Below are 12574 nucleotides of genomic sequence, written 5' to 3' on the forward strand. Positions count from 1 at the left end.
CAAAAAACTTAAAAATTATATCCATGTATTTCTTTAAGACAGTGATGGTGGTATATTAAATCACTCTTCTATTTAGGTTACATGGAATATAGTTAGAATAGTGATGTAACCATTTCATTTTTAAAGGTTATATAATATGCCCAGAAATGACATATTTTGCAACTATTTAAATTTAAAACAAAAAAAATTTTAAGTCAACCTAAAAATGTACAAGAGGATACGTGGTTTTTAAAAATTATTTTAGAAAGTTAGTAAGCAAAAACATTGCAAAAGCCCTGGTCTAATCAACAGAGCTCTGTGCCCCTGTAGGACTGCTCTTGCTCCTGTCACATGCCCTGACGAATTGTCATGTGGTGGTTCAGCTGCACCGAAAGTCTACCTCGTCACTAATGAGCACATGGATTCCAGTTGGCCCCTGCTTGTAGATCTGGCTGATTTGGCGAGGGGAAATGCTGAAAAGCTGAGCAATTTTTTCTGTCAGTTCAACAGCAGTCAGTTCTTCTAGATAGATGGCGTGGTACACTGCAAAAGGGACAGAGCAATGGCAGTCAGTACAAGTTTCTCTGCTCTTAAAAAGGTAATCTGATTACTAGGAACGCCCACTTTTCTAAAGGACTCAGAGTCAGACTGCCTGAGTTCAAATCCTGGCTTAGCCACTTGCTAGCTGTGTGACTGCAGTGAGTTACCATCCCTAAGCCTCCTTTTCCTCATCTAAGTGTTAGTGATAACAATAAGCCTACTGTAAAGTAGAGATGCCGGTTGTAAAAATTAAAGCATGTAAATGTGCTGAGAATAGAATATATATGAGGAACTCAATAAATGTTAGCAATTACCATTATTCTAGGAAATGCTGAAACTGCTGTTGGAGGAATTCCCATGGCACAGGCCCATAAGTCATCTCCTCCCCTTTCTTAACATGTCCTGGCCTGTCCAGAACGACCTACCGAAGAAAGTACCATTTGAGTCTCCATCCTCATGCTTCTGCTGCTGCTGCTGCTGTTGTTGCTGCTGCTCTCTCAACTGCAAGGATTCCTGACAAACATAAATGGTTAGCCTTGGGCGCACCATCCTGAGGAGGAAAACAAGGTTGTTAGTCTTACGGTTTTCGTGGGAAGCACGTTTTAAGGGAGAGCTTATGTGTCTACATTAACACTATGGAGTTGTGGAGTTGAAAACTAGCAGCCTGTGGACTAAGGAAGCTCATTTGCTGTTTGATTAGCTCTCCATTGGGGTGCATGTGAGCATGTGGGTGTGCGCCCACGTGTGCGTGTGTGCATTTTAACTGAATTTGTTCCAACATCATATAAACCTCTGAAATTCTGGCTTTTCTTGAAAAATTAGATCTGGCAATCTGAGACCCTCATTCTTACAAGAAAACAATCAGCTGTTCTCCTTGCATGATGCATGCATTCTTTAGTATACCCCAGATTTGACTGTTGCTCATTATTAACATGTAGCCTCTGTAGTCATTTGAGCTTATGATCTTTGATGTAAACATCAGAAATACTCAAAACGTGTGAGCCACTGTTGCATGGGTCCAGTTCAACATATACCTTCTCCTTAGAAGTGCCACTATAAAACAGGGAATATTATTTCCCTCAATTACCTTCTCCTAAGTAGTCTAATAAGCCTCCTGTCCATTCTTACTTCTTAGACAACGGTATTCAATTATCTCTTAATATGATCATCTCATTCCTATTTTTAACTGTTGTTTTATTTTTGAAGAGAGCGTGGATGTGTGCACCCATGAGTGGGGGTGGGGTGGGGTGGTCAGGAGGTGGGAAGGTGGCTGGAGGAGGAGCAGAGGTGGGGAGAGAATCTTAGGCAGGATCCACACCCAGCATGGAGCCCAAGGAGGGACTCCATCTCATGACCCTGAGATCATGACTTGACCTAAAATCAAGACTTGGACTTAACCGACTGCACCACCTAGGAGCCCCTTAAATGCTCTTCAAATAATAGGTTTTAAAAAAATGAAAATCCATTCTTTTTTTCTCCAAATCATGAACTTCTGAATTTTTCCTTTCTTTAAAATTTTCCGAGATCAGAGCCAACCTGATTCAACATTTCTTGTGATGTATCCAAACAAAATACTTCACAATCTGTTTCATTAGTTAGTCACTGATTTGGTTCTGTGGCATTAACCTGTATGTTTTTTCCATTAATATTGCCGCCTATTTCAAAGTGTAAATCCCAAATAAGGACTACAAATTGCTCTGTATTATAGTTTGTAAGTAAACACTTAAGTAGTTCCTCTCCAATTCAAGAATGACCTCAAGTTAAGTTGGACTTGGGGCCTTTGCACCTGTTGTTACCTCCTGCCCAGAGTGTTCTTCCATCATATGACCCCACAGCTTCCGTCCTTCTCATGTGTAACCACCCCCACCTCAAAGGTCTTTCCTGACCATATTCTGGGTACTCTATAGGTTATAACCTTGTTTTTGTTTATTTCTTTGGTTTTCCTTCAAAGCACTTTTTACTATTGAAAATACTATTCATATTTTTATCTCATTCCACATTAGAAAGTAAACTCATAATAATGAGTCCCTTGTCTGTTTTGCTCACCAATGTATCCCAAGAGCCTACAATAGAACCTAGCTCACAATAGGGGTAGAGTATTTATCAAATGCAAAAACTACCTAGAACTGAAAAATGGGATATCATGGGGAATTCCTTGGATCAGCTATAGAAAAGGGTATTTTTCATATTCGTTGATTTGGTACACAGCTGGCATTCAAAAAGAATGTTTTGACAAAATGTAGTTAGCTGTGCAGAGAGTACTATGGAGAGTCCTGAATCCAAACCCATTTGAAATCCAACCTCACTGATATTTTTATACACTAATTACGGGATCCCTGGGTGGCGCAGCGGTTTAGCGCCTGCCTTTGGCCCAGGGCGCGATCCTGGAGACCCAGGATCGAATCCCACATCAGGCTCCCGGTGCATGGAGCCTGCTTCTCCCTCTGCCTGTGTCTCTGCCTCTCTCTCTCTCTGTGACTATCATAAAAAAATAAAAAATTAAAAAAAAAAAAAAAAAAAAAAAAAAAAAAAGAATTATACACTAATTACATACCGGCCTTTTAATGCATTAAAAAGTCTGATTCCATCTGCAGGGCCACAGATTTGGATCACATCATCTCTAGTTAGTTTCAATAAATCTGCCCCTAGAATAAATATAAGAAAACGGGTCATAAAGGCAAAGACTGTCTTTGTAATGACCATTGAAATGGTTATGTTATGTTACAGTCCATAATCTTTTGCATAATACATAAGCCTCTCCATGACCTGCCCCTGATTCCTCTCCCACCTCAACTGCCACCCAATTACCTTACCCACTTAACCATATGCTTTCATCACACTAATGATATCTAATGAGCAAGCTGTTCGTCCAACCTAAAATATCCTTCCACTGTCTTACCAACAGACTCTTCCTTATCCTCCAAGAGTTACCTTAGGCATTATACATGTTCCCTAACCCCAGACACTCCCCCAATACCCTGCTTTGTACCACTTATCTACTGCATCACAACTATTTTTTTTCAGGGCTTTATTTTGATTTGATTGGGGTTTTTGATTTGTTTTGGGGTTTTTCTGATACTAGATGATGAATGATCAGAAAGTATGCCTTACCCTTTTGTGTATTCCTACCATACCTGGTACCCAGAAGGTGCTAAATAAAAGTGGAATATACAAATAAAATACAACACAGTGGTATCAAGGGGGAAATTTCAAACTACCTACAAATGCCCTTGATAAAATACTGTAAGGAATATACATTTTAAAAAGTATTGTGTAGAATAAATATTTTTAAATTAAAGTAAGTTTAAACTAAGAAGGCTTTCCTTTTAAATATTCACAGCACAGATGCAGCTGGTGAGAAAGTCTGAAGGGTTCTATGAAATTCACTTAATTCTAAAAATGCACAAAGATCTCTTCCTCTCTCTCTCTCTCTCTCTCTCACACACACACACACACACACACACACACACCCTCACATGTATACTAGAAGGCCGTAGAATGTAAAGGAATATCCTGTGCTGAGAAAAATAGGACAAATAAATTTAACCTGAGAAGTTTGTAAAAAGCCTTGTGAACGTAGAAAAACGATTTCGATGCAACCACTGCTGAGCTTCCTGAGGTGTGGTTGTTGGCAAGAGGTTCTGAAAGAGAAAGCAAGCATTTCCCCCCCCTTTTTTTTTTGGTAACTAAAGAGATTTATCTCTTACATCATTAGGTAACACAAAGCCAAACACACCCACACTCAAGCCTAGTTTGCTTGGAAGTTGTTTATACCTCATTGATCTTCTTTCCCTGACCACGTAAGAAGCCTATGGAATTCCATTCTTATCTTCCTTACTAGACTGTAAGCTCTTTAAATGCAGGGGTCCTACATTAACTTGTTTCACATCTCTCGTCCCTAACATAGTGTCTAATTCATAGTCAAAATTCAATAAATCTCTGTTCAATGAATAAATATTACTCCTTAAAAGTTGGGCATTTCTACTGAACTGCAGAGTCATCAAAGTATTAGTAGACATTGCAAATAACTTACATTTAATTTTAGACTTACATCTGTGACTGGAGGGGGTGGCTCTGGCTGGTGGTTTGGTGAACCATTTCTAAAGAAACATTGAAAATGAAAAGGATGAGTCCATGACACAAACTAGAGTTCATCATCTGATTCTTCACACTAATAGTCTAAGCTAGAGATATTTTTTCTTTAAAAAAATTTTAAGGGCAGCCAGGGGTGCTCAGTGGTTTAGCACTGCCTTCGGCCCAGGGTGTAATCCTGGAGACCCAGGATCGAGTCCCATGTCAGGCTCCCTGCATGCAGTCTGCTTCTCCCTCTGCCTGTGTCTCTGCCTCCCTCTCCCTCCCTCTCTCTCATGAATAAATAAATAAAATATTTTAATTAAAAAAAAAAAGATTTTATTTTTAAGTAATCTCTATACCCAACGTGAGGCCTGAACCTATAACCCTGAGTTCAAGAGTTGAGTGCTCCACTGACTGAGCCATCTAGGCACCCTCAAGCTGGAGATCTAAAAGAATCTGTGCTGTTGCATAAAGCACTCTTAGTGTTATAGTCAATACTTCTCTTACCTAAAACATGACTCTTAAATCCTATATAATTGCCTAGGAGTGCATGTCTGACTCAGTCAGAAGAGCACGTGACTCTTGACCTTGGGGTTGTGAGTTCAAACCCCAAACTGGATGTAGAGATTAATAAAAAAAATAAACTTTAAAAAACATTACAAAAAAATTGCCTATAAGTAGACCGCATAATCCATATGTATGGTAAGAGATTTTTCTTTCAAAACATATTTTCTTCTTTTTCTTTTTTTGCCTTAGCTGCAAAATTCAAACTCAGTATTCAAATTTAGTAATTAACTTATCACCAGGCCCAATTATCTATTCCCTCTATAACTCCTACCTATTTTTATTCTTAATTGTTATATTTTGAATATTGAAGCTACCTTAATTACTTTTAGAAGCAGACTGAACATAGAACCTACATTGAAAAACAAACATTACAACCAAAAAAAAAATCACACATTTAGTAGCCTATTTCAAATTTCAATATGACTTACGTAAAATATGTGTTAAATGCTAAGACTAAAGATAACTTATTTTAACTGGCATAGGCAACTGTACAAACTTTCAATTATCTCTGATGATAAAAGACAATAGAGCAAGATTAAATATATCCTATAGATAATTATAAAATTTCATTTTGGCTATCATCTTAAACCTTCTTCCCAAATTATCAAAGATCTATAATTATTAGGTATTAGGATTATCTTAAAAAGTAATAAAACAGGAGTGCCTGGGTCGCTCTGTTAGTGAAGCATCTGCCTTTGGCTTGGGTCATGGTCTGGGGGTCCTGGGATTGAACCCAGCATCAGGCTCCCACTCAGCAGGGAGTCTGCTTTTCCCTCTCCCTCTGCCCTTCTTCCTCCCTGCTTATGCTCTCTCTCTCTCTCAAATAAATAAATAAAATCTTTTTTTATATCTTAAAAAAAAAAGTAACAAAATAGATTTTCATGTTTGTACAACTATATTTCAGTTCCTTAGGACCACACTAGTGAAAGTATGCACAGGAAGTGAAATGACCACAAGGTAAGCAGTGACAGAAGTGAAAAGCCCAGAAAATCAGTCTCTGAAGTCACTACAAATGGGCCATAAATGTTGTTTTCTTTTTTTTTTTTAATGGTGTTTTCCAATAGGAAGAAAAAAGAGGAGAAAGGACTGCATAAAACTCTTTTCAATCACTTTTGAAGATAATCCAAACCTCAGCTAATCCATGGATCCATCAAAGAGTGACTGAATAGAAGGACTTACTGATTTAGAAAGAGCTTCTATATGAGAAGATAATGAGAGAAGACATATTTAGGACAAACACAACCAAATTTCATTTCCCACACTTACCCTTCCCCAAGAGAAAAACTGCTGTGGGAACTGTTGAAGCCAGGTGATGGGGAATTATTGACATATGTGATCTCGGGCCACGGAGAACACTAAAAACAAAGAACAACTTAAATACTGAAAAAGTACAGGTGACCCTAGTGTCCACCGAAACATTGTTACTCGAATAGCACATCTTCATCAGCAAATCTTAACTGCACTAGTAAATCTTGACCAGGCTAGAAGTTGTGGGTTTTGTTTTGTTGTTGTTGTTGTTGTTGTTTTCCAATTGAGATATAATGGACATACAACACTGCATTAGTTTCAGGTGTACAACAATGATTTGATATACATATATAGTGCAAAATGATGGGATTTTCTTTTGAAAATAAATTCGGAATAAATTGAATTTTGAGAATAAATTGAGAATAAATTTGAAACCATCACCAAAAAAAATCCTTTTACCTCTGTAAGTATAGTTGTCTCATAGGAAGGCTGATATTTCTCCTTTTCATGAGGTGTTCGTTTCTCCATTTTCTCCCGATCTGTTTTTTGCTTCCTGTCTGCACCTTTGGGCTAAAAAGAGAAATGTTTTGTTTTGACTCATCAACTGACATTTGACCCAACAATATTATTTCTAAAGCTTAAACAGTCACATGTGAAACAAGGATGTATGTATAATGATGTAAAGACAAGATGGATCCTTGCATCTAAGTCTGAAAATAGGAAATTTAACTGTGTGATGGAATTGAAAAAGAATAAGAGACCTAGGGACACCTGGGTGGTTCAGTCAGTTGAGTGTCCGCCTTTGGCTCAGGTCAGGATCCCAGAGTCCTGGGATCGACCCCCGTGTCAGACTCCCTGCCCAGTGGGGAGTCTGCTTCTCCCTCTCTCTCCCCAGCTCGGGCTCTCTCTCACAGTCTCTCTGTTAAATAATAAGAGATCTATAGCTATGGACATGGATCTCTAAAGCACACAGCAAACTGAAAAAAAGCAAGCCTCATAACAATTCATACAGTACAGTCCTATTTATGTTTTAAAGACAAGAAAACATGTGTATACTTAGGTACACGTATATATAAAAGCACAGAAGGGGACTAGAAGGATACATGCGAAAATATGACCATGGTGACCTCTGGGAAAGGTTGGGAAGTAAGGGTAAAAGTGGTAAAGGGGGACTTCAGTCTGAATACTTCTGTATTAATTAATCCTTTGCAATGAGACTACATTTATCTGTGTGATAAAAATGAAGACCAAAATAACAAAAGAAAGTCAAATATCAATGTAATCAAAGCTATCAACATTTCATAATTTTGTGAGCTTTTACAAGAGCTTGTAATTTCAACAGACTTTAAGAGCTTTCAGTGAAAATCCGTGTTTTAGCCTCTACTTCCCTGTCCAAGTTCCCCTTCTCCCATGCCTATCCCATATAAATTCATTACCAGGCATCTCAGGAATTATTATCTCAAGAACTCTGGCCTAGACTAGTTTTCACAGTTGTTGAAAAAGGAAAAGTTAACTTTCTGACTTTGTAATTAATGTTAAAATTGAAAAATGAGGAAAATGGATACAAGGGACAGCATGACGCCCAGGAATACCTTGAAGACTTTGATCTGACAGCTGGCTGAGTGTAAGTGCTCAGTATACTCCCCATTTTCATTTTCCTTGAAGGTATCAATTTGTACTCGGAACGGCACTCCCTTTTCTCCTCCATGCTTCCTCATAGTGAACTCTGTGCTAATGCAGTGTACCTACAAAGAATACAACATCCAGGTTTCAGTACTGCTAGCTAGCCACATCAGTCAACAATATTTTTTGAGCAACTACTAACAGCAAAACCTTTAAAAACACTATGAACACCTATAAAAAAAAAAAACCTTTCATGCTAGGGGCACCTGGTCAGGTCAATGGTAGAGTATATGACTCGTGATCTCCGGGTTATAAGTTCAAGCCCCACATTGGGTGTAGAACTTACTTAAAAACATCTCTGTAAATAAAATCTTAAAAAAAAAACCTTTTAGGGATGCCTCACTTAAGCGTCTGACTTTTGATTTCGGCTCAGGTCATTGTCTCAGGATAGGGAGATTGGGTGCTATGCTCATAAGGAGTCTGCTTGAGATTCTCTCCCTCTGCTCCTCCCCCTGCTTGCCTGCACATCCTCTATCATTCTCTCTTTCTAAATACATAAATAAGTAACATCTTAATAAATAACCTTAATTCTCTTATTGATCTTAAAGAATGTATATTCTAAAGGAGGAAATAAGGAAAATTAATTAGTTACAAATGAAACAAAGTAAATATACAGATCCAATGCTAACAAAAGCTACTAGGAGGAACTACGTTCATACTGCTTCAGAGAATACAGAGTTAATATAAAAGAGAAATGATTTATGTTAGTAAAAGTTTCCTGCACTTTAAGGTAGAGTTTAAAAAGCAGAGGCACCATTCATGCTGGGAAAATAGCAAATGAAAGGTCACTGGCAATAGTGGAAAAAAAGGTTTGCAAAGGTTTGCTTGCTACTGCATAAAGTGAAGACTTTGGTGAATCTTAACAGTGAAACCTTGACTGATCAAATATTAGCTTAGGTAAGTTAATTGTTTAAACTCTCAATTTTTAACTTAAAAGTTGTTAATTTCTCTAAGCCTCCAACACTATTTCTACCCTACAGGATTATTGCTGAAAATTTTAAATAAAATAATGTATACAAACTGTTTACTTAACACAGTGACTATCTAATGGGACATAATAAACCACAGCTTTCTTTATTACAAATAATTTTAAAGGAGGGACGCCTGGATGGATCAGTGATTGAGTGTCTGCCTTTGGCGCAGGTCGGGATCCCAGAGTCCTGAAATAGAGTCCTGCATCGGGTTCCCTGTGAGGAGCCTACTTCTCCCTGTGCCTATATCTCTGCCTCTCTCTCTCTGTGTCTCTCATGAATACATAAATAAAATCTTAAAAAAAAAAAAAAAGAATTTTAAAGGAATCTACCCAACAGACATAATTGGATATATAAAAACAACTTTTTTTTTTTAAGATTTATTTATTTATTTATGAGAGACATAGAGAGAGAGGCAGACAAGGAGGAGGGAGAAGCAGGCTCCATGCTGGGAGCCCAACATGGGACTCGATCCTGGGACTCCAGGACCGCACCCTGGGCCAAAGGCAGGTGCTAAACCGCTGAGCCACCCAGGGATGCCCCCCTCTTTATTTTTATATAAACAAACTTTAAGCATAAAGATGTTCAAAATAACTTTACAGATAGTAGGGAAAATTTAGAACAATCTAAATAATAATAGGGAAGTCATAGTGTATCCAAAGAATGGAATATTATACAGCCATTAGCAAGCATCTTTTTTGTTTGCTTGTTTTTTGTTTGCTTGTTTTTTGTTTGTTTTGTCATACAAATAAATAAATTGGGGAAATTAAAAGGGCAATTCAGACATTCCTCATTGCTCTCAGGCAAGTGTTGAGGAATCTAGACTTGATAGGCTAGAATCCTGTTTTATCCTTCAAGAAACAAACTGGGTGGCTCAGCTGGTTAAGCATCCAACTCTTGATTTCAGCCCTGGTCATAAACTCAGGGTCCTGGGATCAAGCCCTAAGTCAGGCTCTATGCTCAGCAGGGAGTCTGCTTGGATTCTCTCTCTCTCTCTCCCTCTGCCCTTCCTTCTGCTTCCTCTCTCTGTCTCCTAAATAAATAAATAAATCTTAAAAAAAAAAAAAGGAAAAAGAAGAAACAAATTGGTAGCAAGAGATGCTCTTCATAATGGGAATCCCATTTGCAATGCCCTACCTGAATAAACACAGATGTCCTCTTTGCCGGGTCCCACAGGAACTCCACTGTATTCAGTTGGGTTGGATTAGCTCTAGGATCGATTATACCCACGGACATTGGGATATCTGAGAAACAAAATGGTAATCATTGAACAATTCTGAGGGCCACTGGGTTTAAATAAGATAGCACTGATTGTTTTATTACTGGTCCCTAGTTACTAAGATTTTTATGTATCACACCCTAACCCTCTTTTTGCCAATGAAAAGGGTTTGATTAAAGCTAAAATGGACCTAAGTACTTTCTGAGTATCTTTTTTCCACTTTGAAAGGTTTTTTAAATAAGACAATTTAAACACAGTTTCCTTTTAATATGCCAAAATTCTACTTAAAGATAGATTTAGTCTACACACTAGCTCCAGTGTCATGAAAATTGTAACTAAATCTGCTTCACTTACAGTTTTAAGATTAGTGTTACTGATAGAAGTATACTAAGGAGATTGCTATAGAAAGATAAAGCAGAGTGTCTGAATAAAGGCAGAAGCATTGTATTACAGATAGAAGTGGGAAAAATTTAACACAGAGATTGATGCTGGCCTTAAAATTATCAAGTAACCCTGCTATAACAGAGGAACAAATCTGATACTCAAGAGGGAAGCAAAAATGAGCTCTAGTAGAATTCTGCTTTCCATTCTACATAGCATATAATCAAATATCATTTCCTGACTTCTATTAATATTCAAACTGGGGAGAGAAAGCCAGGCTGATAGCTATAACTATACTACCATTTTATTCCCAATTCAAACAAGGTATTAAGTGGGTCCAACAGTGTTAGTTGTGTTGGATTTATCCTAAGGTCAATTTGTCAAATGGGTATCAGGATAGCTGTATTAGAATCAGTGTTCTCTCAGGTCAAATTAGTAAGTACTTAGATTTGTTTAACAACTATGTTTACTAGTAAGAGATAATAACCAATAAGAGATCAAAGACATAGATGCCAGTATTAAAAGTACATTCATGAAGAGAGACAGCATGTATGTTTGTAAAGGAACTTCCCTATGATTTAAGAAAAATAAATTCTACTCTGTGTAGCAAAGCAGTAGGGGAAAAGTCTAAACTGCAAATCAAGAGACATAGATTCTAATCCTAGGTCTCTTACTTTAGGTAAAACAAACCACTAATTTGCCTCTCAGTTATTAGTAAAATAAAAGAATTTGTAGCATTTGGGGAAAAACCTGGCCCCTTTTATACATACACAAAATAAAATATCAGACCCTGAATATCCAAAACAATCTTGGAAAAAAGTAAAGTTGGAGATGTCACATTTCCAGATTTCGAAACTTCCTACAAAGTTACAGTTATCAAAACAGTGTGGTACTGACATAATGATGGAGACACAGACTAACAGAACACAACAGAAAGCCCAGAAATGAGTCCTCACATACATGATCAAATGATGGCTGACAAAGGTACCAAGACCATTCAGTGGGGAAAGAATAGTTGTTTCAACAAATGGTGTTGGGAAAACTAAATATCCACATACCCGGAATGAAGGTGAACTCTTACATCGTATACAAAAATTAACTAAAAAATGAATCAAACACCTAAATGTAAGACCTAAAACTATAAAACTCTTGGCAGTATACATATATACTTCCAAGTAAAAGCTTCGTTGGATTTTGCAATATTCTTAGATATGACAATAAATGCATAGGCAAGGCAATAAAATTAATTAAATAAACTGGATTACATCAAAACTTAAAACTTTTATGCATTAAAGGACATTATGAACATAGTAAAAAGATAATCCACACAGAATGGAAAAAAATATTGCAAATCATATACCTGATATGGGATTAATACCTAGAATACATAAAGAATGCCTACAACTCAACAACAAAACCAGATTCAAAAATGAGGAAAGGACTTGAATATACATTTCTCCAAAGAAGATAGATAGATAGATAGATAGATAGATAAATAAATAAATATATATATATATATATATATATATATATATATATATAGCCAATAGGCACATGAAAAGATAACCAACATCACTAACCATTAGAGAAGTATAAATCAAAACCACAATGAGATAACCACTTCATATCCATTAATATGGCTACTATTAAAAAAATAGAAAATAGTACTTGTTGGCAAGGAGGTAGAGTATTTAGAACCCTTGTTCACTTCTGATGGGAATGTAAAATGTGTAGCTGCTATGGAAACAGTATGGTGGTTCTTCCAAAAATTCAAAATAGAATTATATATATGATCTAGCAGTCTCATTTCTGGGTATATACACAAAAGAACTGAAAACAGAGACTGAAATAAATATTTGTATACCCACGTTCATAAGCTGCATTATTCACAGTAACCAAAAGGTAGAATCAA

General features: G+C 37.0%; 1 protein-coding gene across 8 annotated transcripts in view; it reads right to left on the reverse strand.

Annotated features, from left to right (window-relative positions):
- TFCP2 (transcription factor CP2) overlaps nt 1-12574 on the reverse strand; it is a 61360-nt gene that overhangs the window by 3224 nt on the left and 45562 nt on the right. For 5 of the 8 annotated variants that reach the window (XM_038577681.1, XM_038577680.1, XM_038577685.1 and 2 more), the window contains 9 exons: nt 10200-10306; nt 8001-8153; nt 6868-6978; nt 6427-6515; nt 4553-4619; nt 4067-4160; nt 3074-3164; nt 945-1069; nt 380-522 (listed from right to left, as the gene is read on the reverse strand). In XM_038577681.1, coding sequence (XP_038433609.1) covers nt 380-522; nt 945-1069; nt 3074-3164; nt 4067-4160; nt 4553-4619; nt 6427-6515; nt 6868-6978; nt 8001-8153; nt 10200-10306 — 980 coding nt within the window. The remainder of the gene's footprint in view (nt 1-379; nt 523-944; nt 1070-3073; nt 3165-4066; nt 4161-4552; nt 4620-6426; nt 6516-6867; nt 6979-8000; nt 8154-10199; nt 10307-12574) is intronic. The other 3 variants (XM_038577684.1, XM_038577683.1, XM_038577682.1) reach the window with 2 other exon arrangements.

Source organism: Canis lupus, chromosome 27, assembly GCF_011100685.1.
Source record: "Canis lupus familiaris isolate Mischka breed German Shepherd chromosome 27, alternate assembly UU_Cfam_GSD_1.0, whole genome shotgun sequence".
Classification (NCBI taxonomy): Eukaryota; Metazoa; Chordata; class Mammalia; order Carnivora; family Canidae; genus Canis; species Canis lupus.